Here is a 26,162-nt window from a genome sequence, read left to right as displayed (position 1 = left end):
CGTCCCGGACCAGGGCTCAAACCCGTGTCCCCTGCATTGGCAGGCAGATTCTTAACCACTGCACCACCGAGGAAGCCCACTCAGCTGGTTTTGACTTAGGATCCAAGTCAGACGGGAGGAACGCACAGGGCAGGCATGGGGAGGGCGCACAGAGCCCAGTGGGTCAGGTGCGAATTCGGAGGAGTGAGGGCGGCTCTGAGCTCGCCCATCACGGCCGCTCAACCAAGCTCCCCTCTTTGGGCTCCGTGTGGTGGACAGAGTAATGTCCCCAAGGACCTCCAGGTTCTGATCTCCGTGTGGTGGACAAAATAATGTCCCCAAGGAGGGCCACATCCTAATACCTGGGCCCTATAAAAATGTTGCCTTCTGACAAAAGGGACTTTACAGATGTGATTAAGTCCTGGATCTCTGAGATGGGGACTTGGTCCTGGATTACCCAGGTGGGTGTGACATAATCCACAAGCATCCCTGTAAGAAGCAGGCGGGAGGGCTTACAAGCTATAACAAGTAAGCTCCCACTGTGTCGACTCAGGAATTGTGGTCCTGTTAGAGCAGCCACTGGAAAGTCATTCCTTTCTACACTGCAGCCAGTAGAGAAAAAAAGAGGATGTGAATCTTCTGCCAGTGGAAGCAGGCGGCAGCACAGACCCTCATCCCAGCCCCAGTGGCCAGCAGCGGCTCGGACCCCTCGCTGTGAGGAAGGACTGGTGTTTCCCTGGAGGAGCTGGAACGCGCATTACGTGGTCAGGATCCACGGGCCCCGAACCATCCCTCCAACTACAAAAGCGTCTTTGCGAAACATCACATTATTTTTTAGAGTAAAAAAAAGCAAAACAAAACAGAAAGCTAGAAAAATGCTCAAAACAATTTTAAAAAGCTACATTCAAAAAAATTAAGCCAAACATTGAAAAAACATTAAAAGAAATTGTAAAAAAACCAACAACTTCCAGAAAGTCATGGGGATGCAGACATCTGGAATTCACGCGTTTGCTGGGGCTTCTGTGACTTCTTCCACGGCTAAGACCTCTTCCTTGTCACCTTTTCCCACATCATGTGTAAATTTCTCCCAGAGGATCTGATGGGGAGAAGGATGGGGGTGTCAGGAGCCCCGTAAGCAGTGGCCATGGGGGGTTTAGCTAGAAATCGGAGACGGGTCTCCACATCAGACCTTGCAGATGGCAGATGAGCTTGTGGGAGGGACATGTGAGCCTAGGGTACCACACGCTAGGGCCACCCGGAGCTCAAGGGGAGCGGGAGGTGGCTCGTCCTGGCCCCCTAGGGTGCGCGGGACCCTGGAGGTCCCAGGGAACCGGAGAGGGTGTGGGTCAGTGCTCCTGAGAGGAGAGGTGCCCAGCTCAAGAATGGGGGTGAGCAAGCTGAGAGCTGGGGGATATGATGCCAGACAGCGGAGTAGGTAGATGTAGCCCCCGCCCCATGGAGAAGCAGATGTGATGGGTGCACCCAAGGGGGGGTCTCACGTATGGGGGTCTCCCTTGTCCTTTTTTCATCCTCTCTGGGAGCTGTCCCCTCCCGGAGATCTGGTCAGACCCCTTTCAGTCTGTCTCTACCTCTCTCTTTCTCCCTCCCCATCTTCCTTCTCTCCTTCTCCTCCTTGTCCCCCACCCAGTTTCCCCAGACACAGCTCGCAGGTAAAACCCCAGTCCCTGACCCCCGAAGAAGGCCAGTGAGCTGGACACGGGATGGCAGCCACGTCCTGTGGACCCCTTTGGGTGGACACAGTTGAGATTCTGGGCTCCCTGTTCCCTCTTCTCCATCCTGGTTTGCCCCCCACCCCATATGTACCTGGTGGTCGATTTGAGGGTTATCGTTCAATTTATCTTTGATCCGTGGAATTGGCGGGAATAACCTGTGCGTCCCTAGGAACCTGGTGAGACAAGAAACGTGTGAAGAAAAGACCTAGACGCCCAATTTCCTTCTTGCACCCAAAGGTGACATGTTGTCATGTCACGTGCAAACACGCCATCCAGGCTCATTTCTTCAGAACAATTTCCTTTAAGAATCACAGAAGGACCAACTCCAGGCTTAGACCATGGAGAAAATGATAGACTCTGTGAGGGTCTTTCTAGAACCTTCACTCACTCCCTTGGGCACAGGGATGGGAGTGGGGGACGTGTCCAGTCTCCGGCAGCTTGGAGGAGTCTGGGGTCTCTGGTGTTTAAAGACCAGGAGGCTTATCCAACCTTGAAGCCCACGGTTCCACATGGGGCCGTCTCCTGTTGATGTCACGTGTTTTCAATGCTATCTTTTAGCCAGCATATTCCATGGTCCCGCAGCAACCCAATCCTGCTGCACGTTCACAGGGGCGTTTATTTTCTTTCTCACCACACGAATGGTACCTCCAATCCTGTGACATCATCAGGAGAGGTTGTACCGAGCTGAAAGGTAGCCTCCAAATATACTCAACTCCTGACCCCTGAAACCTGGGAACGGGAGTTTATTTGGAAACAGGGTCTTTGCAGATGTGATGAAGTGAAGGGTCTGAGATGAGGTCCTCCTGGAGGAGGGTGGCCCTACATCCAATGACAGGGTCCTTCTAAGAGACAGAAGAGGAGAGACCCAGACACAGAGGAGAAGCCCCGGGAAGACAGAGGCAGAGACGGGAGGGAGGCGGCCACAAGCCCAGGGACGCCTGGAGCCCCCAGGAGCTGGAAGAGGCAGGAAGGACCCTCCCCTGGAGCTTCTGGAGGGAGCTTGGCCCTGAGACACCTTGACCTCAGACATCTGGTCTCCAGGATGGGGGAGGATGGATTCCTGTTGTTTGAAGCCTCTGGCTTGTGGTCACTGGTTCCAGCAGCTACAGGAAACTCACACAGCTTTTCTTTAAGATAAGTCTTCCGTGTAAGGCATGAGATCTGTCCCTGTCACCTCAGCCAGCGGCCGGGCTGCCCAAACGCCTCTTTGCTCCCAGGTCCAGTGTCCCTGGGAACAGGGGTGCCTCGCAGTTGCTTTCACAGGGCAGACCAGTGTCTCGCCTGGTCCTGGGGGACATTTAGCACAGGATGCCCAAACAGGACAGGGGCCGCAGGTGGACGCCCACAGCATCCCCACATCCTGCAGGAGGGTCCCCAGGTGCAAAATCTCCCCATGCTTTGCAGAGTGCGTCATGCCATACGCATGCAACTTTAGTCTGCATGTTCATGCTTCATTGCAAAGCATTTGCCCGGTGGCCACAGACCCTGCGTGATGCCAGGGTCACACAACAGGAAAGATGACTGCAGAGGTGCCCGCAGACAGGCTGATTGCAGTGGTCTGGGAGCCGGGGCTGAATAACTTGTGCTGGGGGAAATGAAAGTCAGAGGAGGAGAGACATTCTGAGAATTCCAGAAGCTCCAAGGGGCTGAAGGCAGGCAGAACTTTGAGTACAGCAGAGCTGTGAGGAGTGTCCGGCAAGAGTCTGGGGGCAGGATGAGACCCGTGTTGGTTGCCAGCTCGCCTGCCACTGACAGACAGAGTATCAGAGCTGTTTCTCTCCTGTGTGTTTTTCCATCTCTCCAACTTCCTTCCCTTTTTCCAGACAGGTTTTCCTCCAGAAAACACACACGCCAATTGGCTGCTGGGACTGCCTGGGGTGTTTGCAGGCTGCGCTCTCTTTTTTGCCACCGACTGGGGCTGCCTTTGGAATAAACACCGGCCCCCTCCGCTGACCACGGGGATGCTCAACTAGGACGACCTGAGGTTACCTTTTGAAAAGGCAGCTGACGGTCAGGCCACAGACGAGGGTCCCCAGGACCACCAGCAGGTAGATATGCACCAGGCTGGACTCTGGTTCTGCAGAGCCTGGGGAGAGAGAGGGGAACACACCAAGTACGCCGGGGGCCGGGGTTTGCGGTGTCACCACTCAGCCAGCTGCTGTCCTCACTAGCTCGCGGAGGCGGAAACACGCCCAGAGCAGGACGGACATCTAGAGAAAGGACCCAGTCCTGCAACTTTCACAAAAAGATGTTCGTGAGACAACACGACCCCGGGGTCACGTCCAAAACACATAAAGCGATTTTAAGACACAGCAACCCAAAGATCGAGAATTCAATTTAAAAACGGACCAAAAAAAGATGAATACACATTTCCAGGCATACGGTTTTAAACAAAATCACGTCCCATCTATTCTTAAGCTTTAATTTCGCATGCCATTTAGAATAAGTACTCTTTACAGTGCGTTATTTTTCTAATGGGGCACATTTGGTCTGTGAATATTTAAAAATCCAGTGAGAAACCCCAATTCTATCAGGATCCTCGTAACCTGATTGAGGGGCCGCCACTGTGAGATTTTTCAATATGAACAGATGAAATGTGACCTATTACACAAAGCTGTTGTTGTTGTGTTTTAAAGCAATATGTTAATTGTCAGAAGTGCATATTCCAGAGGGGAAGTGAAACCAAAAAGTCACGTGGAAGTCAGCCAAGTCTGTTTAGAACTCTATTCCGGGAAAAGTCTATTCTTTTTGTCTGTTCTTATTTTTTTGGTGTGGGGGGGTGGCATATTTTAAACCCATTTTTAAAGTGGGTTGTCAGTGTCTTTGTTCTTGGCTTCTCAGAATACTTTATATGCTTCGGAGGCTTGGCCCTTATCAAACAATTTGAAATATTTTCTCCCCTTTCATGGGTTGTCTTTTCACTGTCTTGAGCGTGTCCTTTGATGCACAAGACTTTTCATTTTTGATGAAGTCCGGTATACCTATTTTTTTCTTTTATCATTCCTGCTTTTGGTGTCACGGCTAAGAACCCACTGACAAATGCAAGATGGCAAATCGATTCCTTATTGTACTCAGCTGTCCCTTCCAGCTTATGAAATATTGCTGAATCCTTATTTCATTTCATAAATTCTACACCGGCAGGCATCAAAGGCATTGATCTTGGATCAGAAAAAAAAACCCACAAACGTATGCATACTATGCTTGCTAAAACACTGAAGGTATTTGAGACTGGATGTAAGGGAAGGTAGACTCTTAAGTATCAGATCGGCTTTAGGGCCAAACCATTAGATTCCTGCCAACTAATCAAAGTTAGAAGGAGGAAGGCAGTAAAATCTGTCAGGCTAGCCCTCCCCTGATTAGAAAGAAACAGAGCCAGTTTGGATGTGAGCTGTATCCTGACCAGAGGTGGACCTTGATGGCTGTTTGGCGTGACCAGGAGGGATGGGTCATTTCCTGGCGTGGCGGAGGCTCAGGAAGGCTCTTAGTTATTCTTAAAGGGTCCCTCTCACTAGCCGTTGCTGTTGCCAGGGGAACAGTGTTGCAGGGGCCCGTGGGCAGGAACCCCTCCCAGAATGGCTCAGAGGTGAATTCAGGATGCCAGGATCTGTCCAGTGATGATCTTGGGACACGTACCAAACTCAGCTGGCTGGCTCCAGGCACCCCAGCGGGCTTTCCGGGCATCTGCCGTCCTGATCTTCACAGTATGTTTGGCTCTGAACCCCAGTCTCGGAAAGCTGTATTTATTCCCCGAGTCACCAGACACCACAATCTTTGGAGAAAACAGAAAGTTAGACAGAGTTGTTGCCTGTGTTGAGAAACAGAGTGCGGGTGTCTTTTCAGTTGCCCAACTGAAGTGAAAGATTCAAAGCCACACTCTCCCAATCTGGGCATGAATGTGGTACTTTATGTCCTGAGGACTTGGGAGGAATGCTTAAGGGAATAATGACAATGAGTGATTCTGCCATTTTCCGAGTAACCACTCCTGGGGTTGCTAGGATCGTAAGTAGAGATGCAGAAATGATTCAAGAGCTACAGTGGGTATGAACCGACCCATGGATGGATAATGCCCCTGTAAAGGATGTTAAGAGGACCAAGTTCAACTTCCTCATCGGACAGAGGAAGACACTGAGGTCAGAGTGGTGGTGAAACTTAGAAAAGACCAACAAAAAGTACTTTGATGATCAACCTCGAGAGGAATTTTGGAAGAAGACATCATCTCCTTGACACTCCAGGGAATATTTCCTTGACCAACATGGATAGAAGAGGGAGACCCCATCCAGGGGGCTACCGGGGGTGCCCCTATATCACTGACTGGACGGTACTGTAGGGAACCTCCATCCTCTGGTTTTCACCCCGTCCCCATCCTGGCCACTGCTGGACCAAGTTTGCAGTTGGCATGTGTCCATTGCCCAACATTGTACGCTTAAGCTACAAGGGTGATATTTTGGGTCAGAGTTGTAACTCACCAGTTGATTTCTACTGCTTCCGGTATTACTCTAGAAAAAAAAAACCAAACCAACATAGAATGTTTACTTCTCTCCATTTTGAAGGTTTTTCACAGGTCTCATCCAATCTCCCCCTTTGAGTGCAGTCAGGAAAAACCGAAACAGTCAAGGCCCAACAAAGGGTTGAGCTCCTTCTGTCCTCCCTAACCTGCAGTGGACCCCACATGGAAGGATGGAACATGTCCACAGGAGGAAGGGTGCCCCTGTTCATGGCTCCTTCTAGAACCTCAGCTGGAAATGGATCCTAATAAGAATTCAGGTGGGCTTGGAGCAAAGGCTCCTCCTTGTCTGCACTGGGTCCAGGTGGGCTTGGAGCAGACCCTGAATTTTCCCAGATGTTCACCCATTCCGAGCCCACCTCATGTGTCCCAGGTCCTCATGGTGGGTCATGGGTTGGCTGCCAAGCTTCTTGAGGCGTGGTGCCCCGCTTGGAGCAGTGCCCACTCACCTGTCTCTGGATGTCCAGCTGGTACTGGAACTCCCTGATGGACTGTGTTTTCCGGGTCCTGGGCTTTTCCCACCGGATGAAGCAGTGTGATTCGTTGCAGTACACAGTGATATTGTTGGGTGGGTTGTATTGCTCTGTAATGAGAACCCAGCAGACACCTCTAATCCAGAATGCTTCCCCTGGACCACAGAGAGGAGACCCAGTTCTGCCTTCCCAACATTGATGGTAGCTCCCCAAGGTCACCAGGGGGCAGGGGTGGGTCTGAGTGTTGGCTCTTGAGGAAGATGATGAATCATCAGGCCGCCATGTGCAGAAGGGAGGAAGTTTGGGTTCAAGAAGACCTGGGGAGACTTCCCTGGTGGCGCAGTGGTTAAGAATCTGCCTGCTGATGCATGGGACACAGGTTCGAGCCCTGGTCTGGGAAGATCCCACATGCCGCAGAGCAACTAAGCCCGTGAGCCACAGTTACTGAGCCTGTGCTCTAGAGCCTGTGAGCCACAACTACTGAAGTCCGTGCGCCACAACTATTGAAGCCCGCGTGCCTACAGCCCGTGCTCCACAACAAGAGAAGCCACCGCAATGAGTAGCCCGTGCGCCATAACAAAGAGTAGCCCCCGCAACTAGAGAAAGCTCGCGTGCAGCAACGAAGACCCAACGCAGCCAAAAATAAATAAAAATTTTAAAAAAGAAGACCTGGGGAGGTAGGTGGTGATGGGTTTGGAGGGCAGGAAAGAGGCTGGTTTGAGATGTCTTTAGCCTTAAGAGGCCTGGACTATCCTATGGGATCAGGGAGCCTGCAGGTAGAAAGAGGGGGCTGGCGTTCAAGAGAAGACATTGTTTGGCATACGGGAGTATCTTCAAGAGACCAGCCTGGAGCAGAGCGCTAGAAAGAAGAGAAAGAGCTGGCAAAAAAAAGAAGAAGAAGTGAATTCACAGTGGTCCAGGATGGGTGGAGGGGCTTGGACTGTCACAGTCTAAGGAGAGAAAGAGAGGTGGCATCTGGGTAGATTCAACTGGGTGTACACTTGTCCTTGTAGCAGGTTACCCAAAGGGAGGGAAGGAGGGGAAGATGGGGTCTTGGAGGAATTGGGTCCACATGGAGCTAGCAAAGTCATGGCTTCCAACTGGGGGAGATGATGCATGTTTGAAAAGGTCAAGGAAATTCAGTGTCCTTCACCGTTGAACAGATATTGAAACAGTGACCCCATGACGGTGCATGCCAGCAATCAACAGGATGGGAGTTCTGTATATGACTGCATTTTGACGGGCATCTGTTCCATTCTAAAAGCTGACACTCAATTCTGTTGTTGGAAACTTTGAAGGTCTGTTTGGACAGCTTGGCTGTGTGAAGCTTCTCTTGTGACTGTGAATCTCATGGACTCCACATCCACATCGAGTAGATCTGATCATCTTTAACTTTAGAGATGAGATGCTCTATCCCTAGGATACTTATACTGGATTTTCCAGCTCAGAACAAAGTAAGGGATATAATTCCTCTGGCCTATCGTTGTGATCTGGACTTAGGATTCTGCACCCAGTTCTGATGTGTGGGACTTCCCTCCGACCCCCAACACCACCAAGCAATTCTCTGACACCAGCTGGGTGTCCTACAATTCAACTCAATTCTGACACTATCTACCTGGAGATAGCGTCAGATTCCACAGGTGAAGGGCTCAGTCCTCCCACTTCAGATGTCAATCCCAAGTCCAGGTCATCACCTGTGCTTCCAACTGACCTGCTATAGATCAAAGATTCCCCTGACCTCCTCCGTGGGTTTGATTAATTTGCAGGAGAAGCTCACAGAACTCAGGAAACATTTTACTTACTAGATCACTGTTTTACGATAAAAGGACATAACTCAGGGGCAGCCAGACAGAAGAGATGCATTGGGCAAGGCATGGGCAAAGGGTGTGGAGCTACCATGCCTGCTCTTCTCGGGTGGCTGTCTCTCTAATTTGTGGACATGTTTGATTGAGTAATTAAGGATCTTGAGATGAGGTCATTCTGGATAAGATGAGCCCTAAATCCAATGACTGGTGTCTGTATAAAAGGAAGGAAGGGAGATTTGTGATATACCAGGAAGATGGACATGTGGACAAAGATTGAAATGATGCATCCATAAGCCAAGGACTCCTGGCCATCACCAGAAGCTAGGAAAGAGGCATGGGAGCAGATGTTCTTTCAGACAGTCCAGAAGGAACCAACCCTGCCAATGCCTTGATTTTGGATTTCTGGCCTCCAGAACTGCAAGACAATACATTTCCATTGTTTTAAGCCTCCCAGTTTGTGGTCATTTGTTACAGCATCTCCAGGAAACTTACGCAGATTTCAACGCAAATTCTGTCGGACCTACTAGGCAGTGGTTAAATCACAGGTGGTTGCTCTCACCTATTTCTTTTAACAACAAAACCGAATCGAAGAACTGGATTCCTGTTTCTTGGCTGGTACCGTTAACCAGGAAGTAACTGTATGAAGTTAATCCGGAGAGGTCTTGGAGGTGACATCCCACATGGGTTCCCGAGTCTTTTAGGTAACGAGGACATTCTCTTTCGATTTTTTTCCTGTAAGATTCCAAAGTGTTCAGAGAACAATCAGGGCATATTTCTTTCTTCACTGTATTTCTCAGGGTTGTCTACATGAGGTCAACACTTACTTTGAGTCTCTTATATACAAAAAATATTGAACGTCATTGGGTGCTGCTTGGCCCTTGGCCCAGGTGCAGTTCATGAAATCCACATCGTAGATAAGACAGGAGAAGTTTTGGGCAGCTGTGCCCTCCCCACCTGGGAAGAGGCAGAAACAAAATAATTTGTACATGGAGTTTAAAGGGGATGGACCGGACGGCTTCATGGTTCAAAGAAGAATCAATACCAATTCTTCTCAAACTCTTCCCAAAAAGAGAAGAAGAGGGAACACTTCTAAACTCATTTTATGAGGTCAGCATCACTCATCACTCTGATACCAAAGCCAGACAAAGACACAAGAAAAGAAAATTACAGGCCAGTATCCCTAATAAGCATAGATGTAAAAATCCCCAACAAAATGTTAGCAAACCATATCCAACAGCACGTTAAAAGTCAAATTTATCCCTTGGATGTAAGAACGATTCAACATACGCAAATCAATCAACGTGATGCACCACATTAACAGAGTGAAAGAGATAAACCACATAATCATCTCAATGGATGCAGAAAAAGTGTTTGACAAAATTCAACATCCATTCAGGATAAAAACTCTCAACAAAATAGGTATAAAAAGGATTTACTTCAGCACAATGAAGGCCAAATATGAAAATCCCACAGCTAATGTCATACTCAATTGAGAAAAACTGAAAGCGTTTCCTCTAAGATCCTGTACAAGACAAGGATGCCCACTCTCACCACTCCTATTCAACATAGTACCTGAAGTCCTAGCCAGAGCAATTAGACAAGAAAAAGAAATAACGTTATTCAAATCAGAAAGAAAGAAGTAAGATGATCTCTGCTTGCAGATGATATGATCATATATGTAGAAAACCCTAAAGACTAAACAAAAAAAATATTGAAACTAATACATTTAGTAAAGTTGCAGGATACAAAATCAACATACACAAATCAGTGGCATTTCCACACAGTAACAATGACATAGCTGAAAAAGAAATTAAGAAAAAAAAACTCATTTACAATAGCAACAAAAAGAATAAAGTACTTAGGAATACACTTAACCAAGGAGGTGAAAGGCTTGTAAGTTCAATGTTATAAGATATTGATGAAGGAAATGAAAGAAGACTCAGATAAACGGAAGGACACCCTGTGTTAATGGACTGAAAGAATTAATAGTGTTAAAATGTCTATACTACCCAAAGTGATCTATAGATCAATGTGACCCCTATTAAGACCCCAATGACATTCTTTAAAGAAAAAGAAAAAACAGTCCTAAGATTCGTGTGGAACCACAAGACTCCAAATAGCAGAAACCATCTTGAGCAAGAAGAACAAAGCTGGAAGCCTCATGTTGCCTGATCCCAAGATATATTACAAAGCTACAGTAATTAAAACTGTACTCTGATGGCATAAAAGTAGACATAGAGATAACTGAAACAGATTAGAGAGCCCAGAAATAAATCCCCACACTTATGGTGTACTGATATTTGATAAACCTGCCAAGAACACACCAGGGAGAAAGGATTAGTGTCTTTACTAAATGATGAAGGGACAGCTGCATATCCACATGCAGAAGAATGAAATTGGGTCCTTATCCCACACCACATACAGAAATCAAGTCAAAATGGATTAAGGACTTAAATATAAGACCTGAAACTGTAAAACTCCTAGAAGAAAACATAGGGAAAGAACATCTTGACATCGGTCTTGGCAATGATTTTTTGGATTTAACACCAAAAGCACAGGCAACAAAAACAAAAGTAGAAAACTAGAATTGGATCAAACTAAACACTTCTGCACAGCAAAGGAAACAATCAACACAGCGAAAAGCCAACCTAGGAATGGGAGAAAATGTTTGCAAACCATATGTATCTGATAAGGAGTTAATAACCAAAATATATAAAGAGTTCAAGCAACCCAATAGCAAAAAACAAATTTTTAAAAAACAGATAATCTGATTAAAAAACAGTCAAAGGATCTGAATAGACGTTTTTCCAAAGAAGACATCCAAATGTCCAACAGGTACCTAAAAAGATGCTCAACATCAGTAATTGTCAGGGAAATGCAAATTAAAACCACAATGAGGTATCACCTCACACCTGTCAGAATGGCTCTCATCAAAAAGACAAGAAATAACAAGTGTTGGCAAGGATGTGGAGAAAAGGGAACCCTTGTGCACTGTTGGTGGGGATGTAAATTGGTGCAGCCACTATGGGAAACAGTGTGGCGATTCCCCCCAAAATTAAAAATGGAACTACCATATGATCCAGAGATCCTTTTTATGAGTGTATGTTCCATGGAAATAAAATCTGGATCTCGAAGAGATATCTGCGTCCCCATGTTCACTGCAGAATTATTCACAGAAGCCAAGATATGGAAATAAACTAAGTGTCTGTGTGGACAGATGAATGAATAAAGAAGATGTGACACACACACACACACACACACACACACACAGAGGAATATTATTCAGCCACTAAAGGGAGGAAATTCTGCCATTTGCAACAACATGGATGGACCTGGGGGGTATTATGCTAAGTGAAATAAGTCAGACAGAGAGAGACAAATACTATATGATTCACTTATATGTGGAATCTAAAGAAAACTCATAGAAACACAGAATAGAATGGAGGTTCCAGGGGCTGGGGAGGGTGGGGGAAATGGGAATATGTTCGTGAAAAGATACAAATATCCAGCTATAAGATGAGTAAGTTCCAGGGATCTAACGCACAACATAGTGACTATAGTTAAAATACTGGATTGTTCACTTGAAATTCACTAAGAGAGTAGATCTCCAGGGTTCTCACCACAAAATAAACAAAAACAAAAAAAACCTACGTGACAGGATGGATACGTTAATAGCTCAGTTGTGGTAATCATTTCACAAAGTATACGTACATCAAAACACCAAATGTGGGAATTCCCTGGGGGTCCAGTGGTTAGGACTCTGCGTTCTCACTGCTGAGGGCCCAGGTTCAATCCCTGGTTTGGGAACTAAGATCCCACAAGCTGCGCAGCATGGCCAAAAAGATTAAAAAAAAAAAAAACAAAACCCACCAAATGGACATCTTAAATATATGCAATTCCTGTGTGTCAATTCTATCTCCACACAGCAGACAAAAGCAGGGGAATGTGTCCTGATGTTCATGGGGACCCAAAGGATCCCCACCATGTTTTCCCTACCTGGGTTCGGGTAGACCAGTGTTTCTGAAATTCGTCTTTGGTTGATATTTACTTCGACAGTGAGCGTGACTCCCCCATGGAGGGAACAGTCCTGAAAGGTGCACTGACATTCCTTGTCTTTCACCTGAAAGGATGTCATCAGTCAGTGAATTAAGAACCAGGCTTCTTTCGTTTCGTCCTGATGTCGTTTGCTCCTACACTGACCCTGTGATGACATCTACCTCCTTCTGTGACATCTCCCCAGGTACCTTCTTTGGGAAGACGCCAACTAGCAGTGTTCAGAAGGCCAGAATAGAGCTCACCTTTTTTTTTAAAATAAATTTATTTATTATATTTATTTATGTTTGGCCGCGTTGGGTCTTCATTGCTGCGTGCGGGCTTTCTCTAGTTGCAGTGAGTGGGGGCTACTCTTCGTTGCGGTGCGCAGGCTTCTCACTGCAGTGGCTTCTCTTGTGGAGCACAGGCCCTAGGCGCGTGGGCTTCAGCAGTTGTGGCGTGCAGGCTCTAGAGCGCAGGCTCAGTAGCTGTGGCGCACGGGCTTAGTTGCTCCGCGGCATGTGGGATCTTCCTGGACCAGGGCTTGAACCCGTGTCCCCTGCATTGGCAGGCGGATTCTTAACCGCTGTGCCCCCAGGGAAGCCCAGAGCTCACCTTTTAATGTGAGAGCCCTCATCCCTTTAAACTGTATGGGAACTTCACACCCTCTTTTATGGGATTGACTTTTCTTGTCCTATCTCATACCCACCATTCTCTCACAGGTGTCACGTTTACCTTGTATCCAAGTCAGTCTGTTTACTTTATTTCCATTGAACCGGCAGAGCTAATGCTATCTCTTTCTCAGGATTAAGTCTTGCAGATGGACCAGCTGAGCAAAAAGCTGCCATTGCAGGCAGCCAGGAGCCCCCAGGCTAATTGGAATAGGGAGGCCTGAGGGAGGAATGGGTGGGTTCTCTCAGGGAATCAGCCCAGTGGACACATCTTGGACACAAGCAGCACTTTGCTGGTGCACTTCGAACCGTGAGTCTGTGATGTGTCCCAATGTCACGCGTATGTTTTCTATTTGTCCTGCTTGATGAGAGCTCTACAAAGAACAGTGATTGAGCACACCCAATCCATCTTACCTTTTTTTTAATCTGTCCCTTCTCCTTGTGAATCAGCACACATTCCCCGTAGGTAGCGTTTTCCTGGCAGTCCCAAGTTAATTTTGTCATCTTGGGGTCGAACTTCACGTTTAGGCTGGAGATCCGTTCCACGGTTGGAAGATCTGAAACACACAGCCTCAGGAGTCAGAAACTACTCTCCTCCCGTCTCCATTCTCCCTTAACCAACGCGTCTCACGTCTTGTGAGCAGAGATCAGGGCTGGGATTCACTGTCCCCCCACCCCTCTCACAACCTCATCACCCCCTACCCCTTTCCCACCTCTCCTTCCTGCCCTTTCTGCAAGGGGAGATGTCTACTGTGGAAATAAACCAAGGCCAACCAAGCAGGAGGGAGCGGAGGCTACTGATTCAGACCCTGCCACAGTAGAGAGCGCCGGCCACCATCACCTGTGCCTGCAGAATGGGCGGGGGAGCAATCACGTCACCAGCAGGGGTGAGCACGGCAGGAGGTGTGACGCCGGTTGACCGTTGCGTACGAGGATAAAATGAAATTAGATGCAGGCATTGGGATGTGTCCCCCAGAACCCAGGGTCACGGGAATGGGGGCAGCAGGAGGAGGTCAAGCACATTCGTACGTTTACCCCAGTGCTCCTGGGTCAGGAGGAATGAGGGCACTGGCAGCGTGGAGAGCAGAGCGGCCATCGCCAGGGCACTCGTGGGGCTGCCCGAAGGACGTGGACGTGCTGGGGGAAGAGAAAATCAGCTTTCATGGCGGTCTTGACATGCCGACCAGTGACGTTTCCCTGGGGGGATGTCCAGGGGAAAAACACAGGACTCTCTCCAGGGGGATGGTCAGCATGGTGACCTGGCCAGCCTGGGTCACTGCTGGCCGCAGAGGGTCCTCAGGCTTCAGTAAGCCTCAGAGATGGCCCCAGAACCGAGAGCCTGTCCTCAAGCCTGACCACCAGATCCAGTCTTCCCTGTTACCCTCTGAATCACTTCGGGCAAGTGGCCCACCTGCCTGGTCTGTAACCTGGTGGCAGGGGTCGGGGGGTGGGGGGATAGCCCCCAAGTCAAAGGCAATGAAAGGCCATGTACCGCGCCCGAGGGTGGGGTTGCTTCATGCAGTGGGAGACCCTCCACCTGACTCTTCCGCATCCTTTCCCCAGAGCCTGAGGATGAGGGTCCCTCCATGTAGTGCATTTGGGGAAACCCAAACCCTGAGTCTCCAACGTGGTTACCAGAGTCTGTGGATGGGAATCCCTCCGTGCAGTGTCTCTCTCTCCGCCCTAAGAGACTGTAAGCCCCCAGCCATAGCTGTTTCTCTATCCCCAGAAATGCATCCCCAGCATATGGGTATCAGGGCGCTGGATACACATTTTACAACTTGAGTGGATTATTTCTCCAGAGCAGACTGTGCTAAAAGCAGGTATAGCCCCTGGAACAGCTGCTGAAGGTGGGAACAGAATAGCACGGATGGTGTATGTAAAGAAAATAGAAGCCATTTATATACATATATACATTATTATATAATTCCCCTATGCATTATTTATAAAATCTATCTCTTCATTTATAATCTATATCTTTGTATAAAATTGTATATATAATGTGAATTATATAGAAATAATTCATGTTTGTATGAATATGAACAATTTTATAAATAATATTGATACATAAGGACATTCTGTCACTTACTTATATTATCTTTATGCTAGGAGACTCTCTTTCTGACAAGCTTGCTTCACACTTCGATCCCTTCATTATTCACACCCGATGAGGGAAGTGTTGATAAATGAGCAGAAAGACAGACACAAAATCAGACAGATGTCATGAGTTTGTAGGGGCTGAGCCTGACGTGGATGTACAGTTCCCCACAGAGCGTGGAAACCGGGGAGCTTTTCCTGCCCCCGAAGAAAACTGTGGCCTGTGTTACTTTCCTTGTGCTGGTGTAACAAATTCCCACAAACTTAGCGTTTTATTTTTAAATTTTTTTATAAATTTATTTTTATTTATATTATTTATTTTGGGCTGTGTTGGGTCTTCGTTGCTGCACGTGGACTTTCTCTAGTTGCGGTGAGCGGGGGCTACTCTTCATTGCAGTGCGTGGCCTTCTTGCTGCGGTGGCTTCTCTTGTTGCAGAGCACAGGCTCTAGGCGCGCAGGCTTCAGGAGTTGTGGCTCGCGGGCTCTAGAGCGCAGGCTCAGTAGTTATGGCTCACAGGCAGCTTAGTTGCTCTGTGGCATGTGGGATCTTCCCGGACCAGGGCGCGAACCCACGTCCCCTGCATTGGCAGGCGGATTCTTTTTTTTTTTTTTTTTTTTTTGTTTATTCATTTATGGCTGTGTTGGGTCTTTGTTTCTGTGCGAGGGTTTTCTCTAGTTGCGGTGAGTGGGGGCCACTCTTCATCGCGGTGCGCGGGCCTCTCGCTATCGCGGCCTCTCTTGTTGCGGAGCACAGGCTCCAGACGCGCAGGCTCAGTAGTTGTGGCTCACGGGCCTAGTTGCTCCGCGGCATGTGGGATCTTCCCAGACCAGGGCTCGAACCCGTGTCCCCTGCATTGGCAGGCAGATTCTCAACCACTGCGCCACCAGGGAAGCCCGGCAGGCGGATTCTTAACCACTGCGCCACCAGGGAAGCCCCAGACTTGGCATTTTTAAAACTACAAACTTAATCTCTTGCAGTGCTGGAGATCAGAAGTCTGACAGGGTCCCTCTGGGGTAAAATCAAGGAATTGGCAGAGCTGGTTCCCTGTGAAAACTCTACAGGGGAATGTGTTTCCTTGCCTTTTCCAGCTTCCGGAAGCCACCTCCTTCCTGGGTGCATGGTCCCCCGTCCATCTTCAAAGCGCATTAGTCCAGCCCCATCTTCATCATCACAGCACTGCCTCTCTCTTATAAGGACACTTGGGTTGACACTGAGCTCAACCAGGTAATCCAGAATAATCCCCCATCTCAGTACTTTTCACTTAGTCCTGTCTGTCACGTAAGGTAACATATCCAAAGTTTCCAGGGATTAGGACATGGGTGTTTTGGGGGACGTTATTCTGTCGACCACAGGGGCATCAGACGTGGACCTCTTAGGGGGACGTTTTCTGTCGATCATACGGGGATCAGGACGTGGAATGCGTGACTCAGGTGTGACCCATGAAGCCACGGCTGCCACGTCGCAGTGATTATAAGATGCTGTGGGGGGCTTCCCTGGTGGCACAGTGGTTAAGAATCCGCCTACCAATGCAGGGGACACGGGTTCGAGCCCTGGTCCGGGAAGATCCCACATGCCGCGGAGCAACAAAGCCCGTGCGCCACAACTACGGAGCCCATGTGCCACAGCTACTGAAGCCCGTGCGCCTAGAGCCCATGCTCCGCAACAAGAGAAGCCACCTCAATGAGAAGCCCGCGCACCGCAATGAAGAGTAGCCCCCGCTCGCGACAATTAGAGAAAGCCCGTGTGCAGCAACGAAGCCCCAATGCAGCCAAAAATAAATAAATAAATAAATAAATTTATTTAAGAAAAAAAGATGCTTTGGGGAAAATTACAGCCCCTTTGCTTAATGTCTTATTGCTCTGACTCTCTTTTACTAATCAGACTGGATTTGGGGAAAGTGGGACAAGAAATGCGGGTTCAGGTTTCCTTTATGATATTAACACATTTTTTGAGATCTTAAAATATTTTTTAAAACTTGAGTTTTGCAACCATTAAAAAGAGTCATTAGGAACAAAACAAAAATAGAAGCAGTAAGTACACAGAGAGACACGGAGGAACTTTCAGTGCATATGACTAAGTAAAAGAACCAATCTGAAAAGGGCATGTAGTGCATGATTCCGGCTCTATGACACTCTGGAAAAAGCAAAACTGTGCAGACAGTAAAAGGATCAGTGGTTGCCAGGGCTTAAGAGAGGAAGAGGGATGAAGAAGTGGAGCGCAGGGGATTTTCAGGGCAATGAAACTGCTCTGCAGGACACTGTATATAATGGTGGATACAGGTCATCATACATTTGTCCACACCCATAAAATGGGCAACACCAAGACTGACCCCTAATGCAAATGATGAACTTGAGTCAAGAATCATGCGTCCAACTTGCTCCATCAATTGTAAGAGGTGTACCACACTGGTGAATGGTGTCCATCACAGGGGAACCATCTGTAGGGGAAGTGGGTCCATAGGAATCCCCTGTACTTTCCACCGAATGTTTCTGTAAACCTACAGCTGCCTTACACAGAGTCAATTAACATTACAAAAAAAGAGTACTACAAAAGCACCGTGCTCTGTTCCGGTAAAGCCACGCTCCACAGAAAACACCTGGTCTTCCGGCTGGGTTTGGCGTGGCATCTGCGACTCTGCTCACCGTGTCCCCAGCAGTATTTTTGGTTGCGGTGATTCATTTTTTGGTGTTGCTGGGACTTGGAATGTGGCCTTACCGCTTTCCTTCTCTTGCGCTAAGTTCTGCCAGGCCACACCTCACCTCTTCGTGCTGCCAGGAATCCCATCCTTGTAACGCTTCATCTTTTCTCTGAGGGCCCTCTCTCTCTGCATTTTATGGTGCATGATCACATTTTCTGTAATTTCCTTGGATTTATGGAGTCTATTAGTCTAAACGCAGCCTCTGTCTCTTGGTGTTTTAGTTTCTTGGGGGCTGCCCTAAGAAATGACCACAAGTTTTCTTTCCTTTCTCCCTCTTTCCTCCCTCCCTCCCTCCCTCCCTCCCTTCCTTCCCTCCCTCCCTCCCTCCCATCCTTCCTTCCTTTCTTCCTTCCCTCCTTCCCTCCTTCCCTCCTTCCCTCCCTCCCTTCCTCCCTCCCTCCCTTCCTTCCTTCCCTCCCTCCCTTCCTTCCTTCCCTCCTTCCCTCCCTCCCTCCCTTCCTTCCCTCCTTCCCTCTCTCCCTCCCTCCCATCCTTCCTTCCTTTCTTCCTTCCCTCCTTCCTTCCTTCCCTCCCTCCCTCCCATCCTTCCTTCCTTTCTTCCTTCCCTCCTTCCTTCCTTCCCTCCCTCCCTCCCAGCCTTCCTTCCTTCCTCCCGGCATTTCCCTAATTCATTCCTTCTCTGTCCAACCCTGTCCTGCCTCTGCTTTTTGGAGGCCCCTCCCACTATGCCCAGCACGCCTACCCCTTGGACCTCCGTCTCCTCGTTCTCGTTTCTCCCTCCTGGGCTCCAGCCGCACCAAGGGGGCTCCTCCCACTTCCGCCAAGGCTCTCGGACGACCTACAGGACCCGCCATCAGCGGACCGCTGGCCCAACTCCTCCGCGCCATTCCGCTCTTTGCCTGTGTCACTCCGGGTGACTTTGGCATCTGTTGTACAAGGGGGACCTCCCGACTTCCGTGAGCCATCTCCACCAGCAAAGGCCCTCCCCTTCACCCCAGCTGCCTTCACACGCCCAGTCCCCCGGCCCGGTGGCACCTGGACACCCCCTCTCGGGGACCTGTTCACGACGGCCCCAAGCTTGCCGGTGCTCCACAGGCACCAGACGCCCTCTCCTCACACCCCAGCTGCCTCTGCTAAGAGCCGCCAGCACCTCCGACGTTTAATGCGCTGTTTCCATGAACGCGCCTCCTTTCCCACCTCCTCTGTCGAAGGCTGGACTGGCTCATCTATTGGAGCTGGGAAGGAAGGAAGAAGGGAAGGAGCGAGGGAGGAGGGAACGAAAGAGGGAGGAGGGAAGGAAGGGAGGGAAAGAGGGAGAAAGGAAATAGATTCCCTGAACCTTCACCATTGCCTCCTGGCTGGATCCCAACGATGGAGGACCCCACCCACTCCCTTTTTCAGGTGTGCACACCTGGGCCACCGCACACCTGGAGACAAGCACCCAGCCTCAGATTCCTGCCCCCCACTCCCCCCCCCCCGCCCCCTGGGACCTCACTTGCTATCGGAGAGGAAATAAAACCCACAGACCAGACCTGTTCCAACTTCCCCACCTGACTGACATCTCCTGCCTTCCTCCCACGATGGGAAAGCACCCAGCTTCCTCCACCCGCGAACGGGACCCTGGACCACCCAGCTTTCCTCTGGGTCTTGTCCCCGATCCTCTGTGCTGGGGCCGGGGCACCCTCCGGCTGCACCCCAGAGGCTCTGGGAGAGGACCTTCCTGGGTCAGTGCATGCCCACAGCGACTCTTGCCTTGCCTTGATTTTCACATCCGCAATTTGTGCAATGCCCTTGCGGTTTGAGCTGAGCTTCACTGAACAGGACGGGGGATGGGCCGTGGGCAGGGCACGGAAGGGCCACAGTCTGAAGCTTCTTAGTCCTCTGGTTACAGCACCTGCGTTCATCCCCTGGCCCTCTGTCCCGTCAGCTTCCTGGGCGCACTCTTCTCCTCCTTAGTGCCTCACATTGTACCTGCCTCGGGGAGGGGGCTGGACACACAGCGGGTACCCAAGGATACACACTATCTTAGAGTGATCGACACCCTACAGCGCAGTTCCCCATTCAGCTTCCTCTGAACTGAACCCCCCTTGGCTTCTTGCTCATTGTGATGGGGCAAAACCAGAAACTTCTGTAAACTTGACTTAAAAAAAACCAACCAAGTTCTCACACACCACAAAGGGACACAGAAATCCACCCAAAGGTGCTGCTTTAAATCATCAGTTCATCGCGGCCCCCGGCTCTTGGTCAAGGATGGTGAGAAAACCTCCAGCGGACAATTCACGCAGAGCATGAGATAATCACTGCTATGATGTATCATGTTCAGACATAACCTGGTTTAATTCTCACCCCCGTCCTATGAGGCAGCTCCTGGTACCCTCGCAGAAGTGGCCAGAAGACCAAAGTCCAGTGAAATCTCATTCTTTTACTTTATTTGTTGCCTTGATTTTTTTTTAAAGTCGAGGCAAAATTCACATGGTATAAAATTCGCCCTTTTAAAGCGTACAGCTCAGCGGCGTTTAGCACATTCATAATGTTGTGTATCCACCACCTCTACCTGGTTCCAGAAACTTCTCATTCCTCCAAAAGGAGACCCCGTCCCCATGAGCTGTCACTCCCCATCCCCCTCCCCCCAGTCCCCAGACACCATGAACCCACTTTCTGTCTCTGTGGATTTGCCCGTTCTGGTTGTTTCCTATAAATGGAATCATGCCATATTTTGCCTTTTGAACCCACTTTCCCTCTTCTTTTGGTTTTCACCAGGCTGGGTTTTCTTTCCTCTTTTCAAGATTTCAGCTTTACACAGATGTCAGCTGGAAAGAAGGCGCTGAGACCATGTCTCAGAACAACATCTCTGAAATTCGAGGCACACAGGACACACCTTGCGGGGGCGTGGGTCCATGGGTGACCCTTGCACAAGCTGGCATTTGGATCTCGCTGTGGTCCTGGGGATGCCACGCGTCACTGTGACCGGGCAACACACAGACACAGAATGCAATGCCACCCTCTTCAGCAGCACCTGTAACCCGGCAAGGCCACCCGCCCTGCAGGACACACAGCTCCACGAAGGCGGCCCCCCCGAGCCCTTGGACTAAATCCAAGCCACGTTCCAGGCACAGGCTTGTACAGGGAACTCCACAAACTCCCACTGCAAGCTGGCTGGCTCTCCGGGACTCATTCAGACCTTAAAACGCAGCTTCACGGGCTACGGGATGTACCCATCACCGATCACCATCTTCACCTCGGTGCCCTTCACCCAGCAGTTTTTAGTGCCCACCCTCAAGTTCTCACCCACCCGGAGTGCCAGCTGCCCAGAGCAGCAACAGAAGCAGGAAAAGGTCCCCCAGTGACTGGACACTTTGGAGGACCCCAGGGTCAAGGGGACCGGACCGCCCCACCGTACCACGCTCGCCCCTGCCAACCTGTGTTCCTCCATGCTGCTGCCTGATGCTCCCACATCTGGCCGATCTGACAACTAAGTCTCTTCCTCGTCCGAAAGCGCGTGCCCAGACTGCGTGACAAGAACATTTCAGCTCAATATCTTCCTTTTTTTTTTTCCTCCTTGATTTCCTCCCCCGTCTGTGGTGTTTCTCATTTTAAGGAATTGGGAAACCTTCATGGTGCAGTTGGCCCCTTCACCATAGATACAGAGAAGGTCACCTTCCTTAAAGTTCAACCAGGTGGCTCAGGAGGTAGCTCGGACCGGCTACCAGGTGGGTCTCTCGTCTCACTGCCCATCTTCATCATTGACGTGGAGAAGGTCATTTTTCTAGGAGTGGACACCATGGTGGGTCTTCATGTCTTCGGTGGAGAATACCCCCTTGCTCACATTCAGAACCAGCCCAGTTCTGTTCAATTCAATTCATCAGAACTTTCCTGAGTATCCCAGGGATTTAAAACCAGCCAGAATGGGTAGGAAGTGGCTTTCCAGCTCGTGATGGGACCAGGCTAAACAGAAGGGTCATGGGGGCTGGGGACACAAACGCAGCACTGGATGTCCCCAAGGAGGGCCCGTGACATGAGGTGGTGGACAAGAGTGGGTGTGGGTTCCATCAGGACCACATCCTGGGTGTGAGGGAGAGATGGTGTCTCCCAAGCTAACTGGGGCTTCGGGCTTCAGAGATGCAGGAATGCTGGTTCCGGATCGGAGTTAGGGAAAGAGGAGGCACTGGCAAAGGGGATGGAGCTGGGGGCAGGCCCGGTCCTGCCATGTTTAACTGGCTTCCCTGATGAGGCATGAAGGGGAGGCGTCCATCAGGGAGTCGGATGTAGGGGTCGGCCTCAAGGGAGAGGTCTGCAAATCTGAGCAGGGGACCTTCTCCTGAGCTCCCTTCCGGGCGGGAATCCTGTTCCTGATTCTCACAGGATTAGAGTGGCTGCAGAATGAACATACTTGGGTGGTAAAGAGTTACCTCAGCGGCCCTGGGTGGTCCACACCCTGCCCACTGCAAAGAAAGGTCTGACCCTTGACCAGCTCCTGGGAGGTCGCCTATGAACCCTTGGAACATCCTGCCTTGTTTGCCTAGAGCCTTGGGTCACGCCCAGTGGTCTGTGCTCCAATGTGAGTTATGATGGGATTGTGGGTCACGCCACATCCGGACCTCGGGAGGGGCTGGTGACGGCGTAACTCAGGTCAGCCATGTGGGCGCTCCGTGCTACCTGACTGACCCCAGTAAAAAGCCTGGACACCAAGGCTGGCTGAACTCTCCCGTTGACAATACCCCACGCACGTCATCAGGCATCATTGCTGGGAGAAGTAAGGCTTGTCCAGACAACCCCACAGGGAGACGACACTGAGAAGTCTAGTCTCTCCCGGACCCTGCTCCCTGCGTCTTGTGCCTTCGATGACTTCAGTCTGTATCCCTTTGCCGTATGAGACCAGGACTGTGAATATAACGGTCTTGCTGATTTCCGCAGGTCCTTCTAGTGAATCGTAGAACCAGAGGGTGGTCTCAGGGACCCCGACACACTACCTGTTTACCATCGTGCAGGCCGCTATGTCTGGTCAAGCATGACACACACAAGAGAGGGTGAATAACTAAAGGTCTGGATGCGTGATGTTTCTCGGGACCCCCTGGTGTTTTTTTTAAAATTAATTTTTATTGGAGTATAGTTGCTTTACACTGTTGCATTAGTTTGTACTGTACAGCAAAGTGAATCAGCTGTATGTATACATCTATCCCCTCTTTTCTGGATTTCCTTCCCATGTAGGTCACCACAGAGCGCTGAGCAGAGTTCCCTGTGCTATGCAGTAGGTCCTCATTAGTTATCTATTTTATACATAGTAGTGTATAGGTGTCCATCCTAATCTCCCCATTCATCCCACCACCCCCCTTTCCCCCGTGGTATGCATACATCTGTTCTCTACGTCTGTGTCTCTGTTTTTGCTTTGCCAGTAAGTTCATCTGTACCATTCTTCTAGACTCCACGTACCTGCGTTTCTCTTTCTGACTTAGTTCACTCTGTATGACACTCTCCCGGTCTGGTTTTCATCTTCTGTGCTTTTCCCTGGCTTTTTCAGACTCGCTCAGAGTTCCCACCAGGGTGTGGACAAGGGGAAGGAGAGTAAAGGAGACGCTGCCTGGTCTTGGGTGTCTTGTAAGGGTCCTTCTGGGACAGCCTGGGGAGAGCATGCAGGGTGGGGCGGGGGCGTGGGCGCCAGTGTCCTCTCCGGCGACCACCAACTTCACAGGGCTTCTCACCATTAGACTGTCACTTTAGCACAATGCACTGTGTGTTCTCATTTTCACTTTCTCTATTTGGGGCTTGGGTGTTTTGTTTCTTTTCCGACACAATACATTTTACCCTTTATTAAAGGGTAAGTGTAACCTTTGTCATAGGTCACATTCTGAGAACTGAATGTGGACCTGGATGGGCACAACCCAGCCTTCCAGGAACTCACAAAGAAGGAGGAAAGGTTAAACTGTTCCCAACAGCTCCAGCCCTCCGGACCAGGGCATCAGGATGGGTGGGTTGGAAACACCCCAGGGCCCAGGGACAGGCCACCAAGGCTGGGGACTCAGCAGCCATCACTCGCTCCAAGGAAGCGTGAGCCCTCACTCCTTCTTTTTTGTCGAGAATATTTTGGCTCTTCTGGATCCCTTGCATTTCTGTGTGAGTTTTAGGATCAGGTTGTCAATTTCTGCAAAAAAAGGCACCTGGGCTTTTTGAAGGGATTGCACTGAATCTGAAGACCACATGGAAGATTTCAGACGTGTTGGTGTCTTAAGAAGATTAAGGCTTCTGCTCGAACACAGGATGTCTTTCTGTTTATTTGGGTCTTCTCATCCCTTTCAGCAAAGCTTTGTAGCTTTCAGTGTATAAATCTTGCACTCTTTGGTTAAACTGATGTTATTTATTTACTTATGGGTAAAATTACTCATCAGTAAAAACGGATGTGTTTTGTTCTTTTGGATGCTATTGTAAACGGGCTTGTTTTCTTAATTGCATTTTTGGATGGCCCATTGCACATGTGTTTATGTGTGCATCTCATATCCCGCAGCCAAGCTGGGTATGTTTATTAGTTCGAAGAATTTTTTAGTGGATTCCTTAAGATGTTCTATATATAATAGCCGTCTGCAGATACATATAGTTTTATTTCTCTTTTCTGATCTGCATGTTTTAAAAAGATTTTTTTTTATTGAAGTATAGTTGGTTTACAATGTTGTGTTAGTTTTGGGTGTACAGCAAAGTGATTCAGTTATTACATATATATATTATGTATATATATATATTCTTTTTCAGATTCTTTTACCTTACCGGTTACTACAAAATTTTGAGTATAGTTCCCTGTGCCGTACAGTAGGTCCTTGTTGGTTATTGCATATGTTAAGGCAAGTTCGTGTGCCTGACACACACTGAGGCCAAACAAGGTCACACAAGGAGACGAGGTGGCTCATGCCTTGAAAAGCCTTGAGCTCCCCGAAGGGTTCTGGCAAAGCACTTTTAAAAGCCAAGTGAGGGAGGGGTGTCGCAGGGTCTGTGATCAGCTTGGGCACAGCTGTCTGACCGGCTGATGGTGAGGTCGCAGGGCAGTGTCACAGGGGTCAACGTTGTCAGTCCTCAGGCTCCAGGAGGCCTGGGGCTCTGTGCTCATGGTCATCAAGTAATTAACATCCACCATTTCGCAGGGGCGTTTTCACATCTGCAAAAGAACTCAGGGAACATGCATCAAATACTATCATCTAGGTACTTCAGAGAGGAGCTACAACAGAGGATGTGGGAGAAGGGGGCTGTAGGACAGACTTACACATATTTTAAAAGTAATACAATTTTAATACATTTTGTATTTTTAATTTTTTTTTAATTTTAATAAAACTCTTGCCTAATTGGCCTGACTAGCACCTCCAGCAGAATGTTGAGTATAAGTGTCAAGAACAGACATCCTTGTCTTGTGTTTTTAATTTATTGGAGTCTAGTTGATTTACAAAGTTGTGTTAGTTTCAGGTGTACAGCAAAGTGATTCTGTTATACACGTATCTATTCTTTTTCAAATTCTTTTCCCATTTAGATGATTACAGAATATTGAGTAGAGTTCCCTGTGCTCTGCAGTAGGTCCTTGTTGGTTATCTATTTTATATATAGTAGTGTGTGTTTGTTAATCCCAAACTCCTAATTTATCCCTCTCCCACCCTTTCCCCTTTGCTAACCATGAGTTTGTTTTCCATGTCTGTGGATCTATTTCTGTTTTGTAAATAAATTCGTTCATGTTATAGTTTAGAGTCCACCTGTAAGTGATATCATATGATATTGATCTTCCTCTGTCTGACTTGCTTCACTTAGTATGATCATCTCTAGGTCCATCCTTGTTGCTGCAAATGGCATGATTTCATTCTTTTTCATGGCTGAGTAATATTCCATTGTATATATGTACCACATCTTCTTTATCCACTTCTCTGTCGATGGGTTGTTTCCATGTCTTGGCTATTGTAAATAGTGCTGCAATGAACATTGGGGTGTATGTGGACCTTAAACTTTTGCAGCTGTTTTTCCTTATGGAGGTAAATCGGGCCACCCCAGGAGCAGAGAGAGGAAGTCTCCGCACCCATCACTAACCTGGCTTCAGGAAGGGGCAGACAACTTTACGTGTTTCCTCATGTAAACTTGGGTTCTACCTGGAAGGTGAGACTTGATCAGAGAAGAAATAAAATCGTAGGGTGAGTCCCTGAGTTTTTCCCTGAAGGAACGAGCATGGTGTCCACCATCTCCTTG

The 26,162-nt window shown here is 48.9% G+C and overlaps 1 protein-coding gene across 4 annotated transcripts; it reads right to left on the bottom strand.

The window, feature by feature from the left end:
* Positions 1 to 868: 868 nt before the first annotated feature.
* On the bottom strand, positions 869 to 21,441 carry CSF2RA (colony stimulating factor 2 receptor subunit alpha). Of its 4 annotated transcripts, none has more exons than XM_007173843.2 (12): positions 21,374 to 21,441; positions 14,227 to 14,334; positions 13,612 to 13,754; positions 12,491 to 12,614; positions 9,319 to 9,448; positions 9,054 to 9,226; positions 6,666 to 6,799; positions 6,179 to 6,208; positions 5,346 to 5,481; positions 3,702 to 3,798; positions 1,804 to 1,885; positions 869 to 1,075 (listed from the first exon to the last, which is right to left on the bottom strand). In XM_007173843.2, the coding sequence occupies exons 1-12, from the start codon at positions 21,408 to 21,410 to the stop codon at positions 980 to 982; spliced, it is 1,290 nt and encodes a 429-aa protein (XP_007173905.2). In that variant the 5' UTR covers positions 21,411 to 21,441; the 3' UTR covers positions 869 to 979. The 4 variants fall into 4 exon arrangements, with proteins under 4 accessions (XP_007173905.2, XP_007173906.2, XP_007173908.1 ...); XM_007173844.2 differs by having other exon boundaries at positions 14,233 to 14,334; XM_007173846.2 differs by lacking the exons at positions 14,227 to 14,334; positions 21,374 to 21,441 and adding an exon at positions 13,911 to 13,991.
* Positions 21,442 to 26,162: the final 4,721 nt, after the last annotated feature.

The sequence above is a fragment of the Balaenoptera acutorostrata genome, chromosome X (genome assembly GCF_949987535.1).
Source record: "Balaenoptera acutorostrata chromosome X, mBalAcu1.1, whole genome shotgun sequence".
NCBI lineage: Eukaryota > Metazoa > Chordata > Mammalia > Artiodactyla > Balaenopteridae > Balaenoptera > Balaenoptera acutorostrata.
The sequence above is the reverse complement of the archived record's forward strand: the minus strand, read 5'-3'. Positions and strand labels throughout refer to the sequence as shown.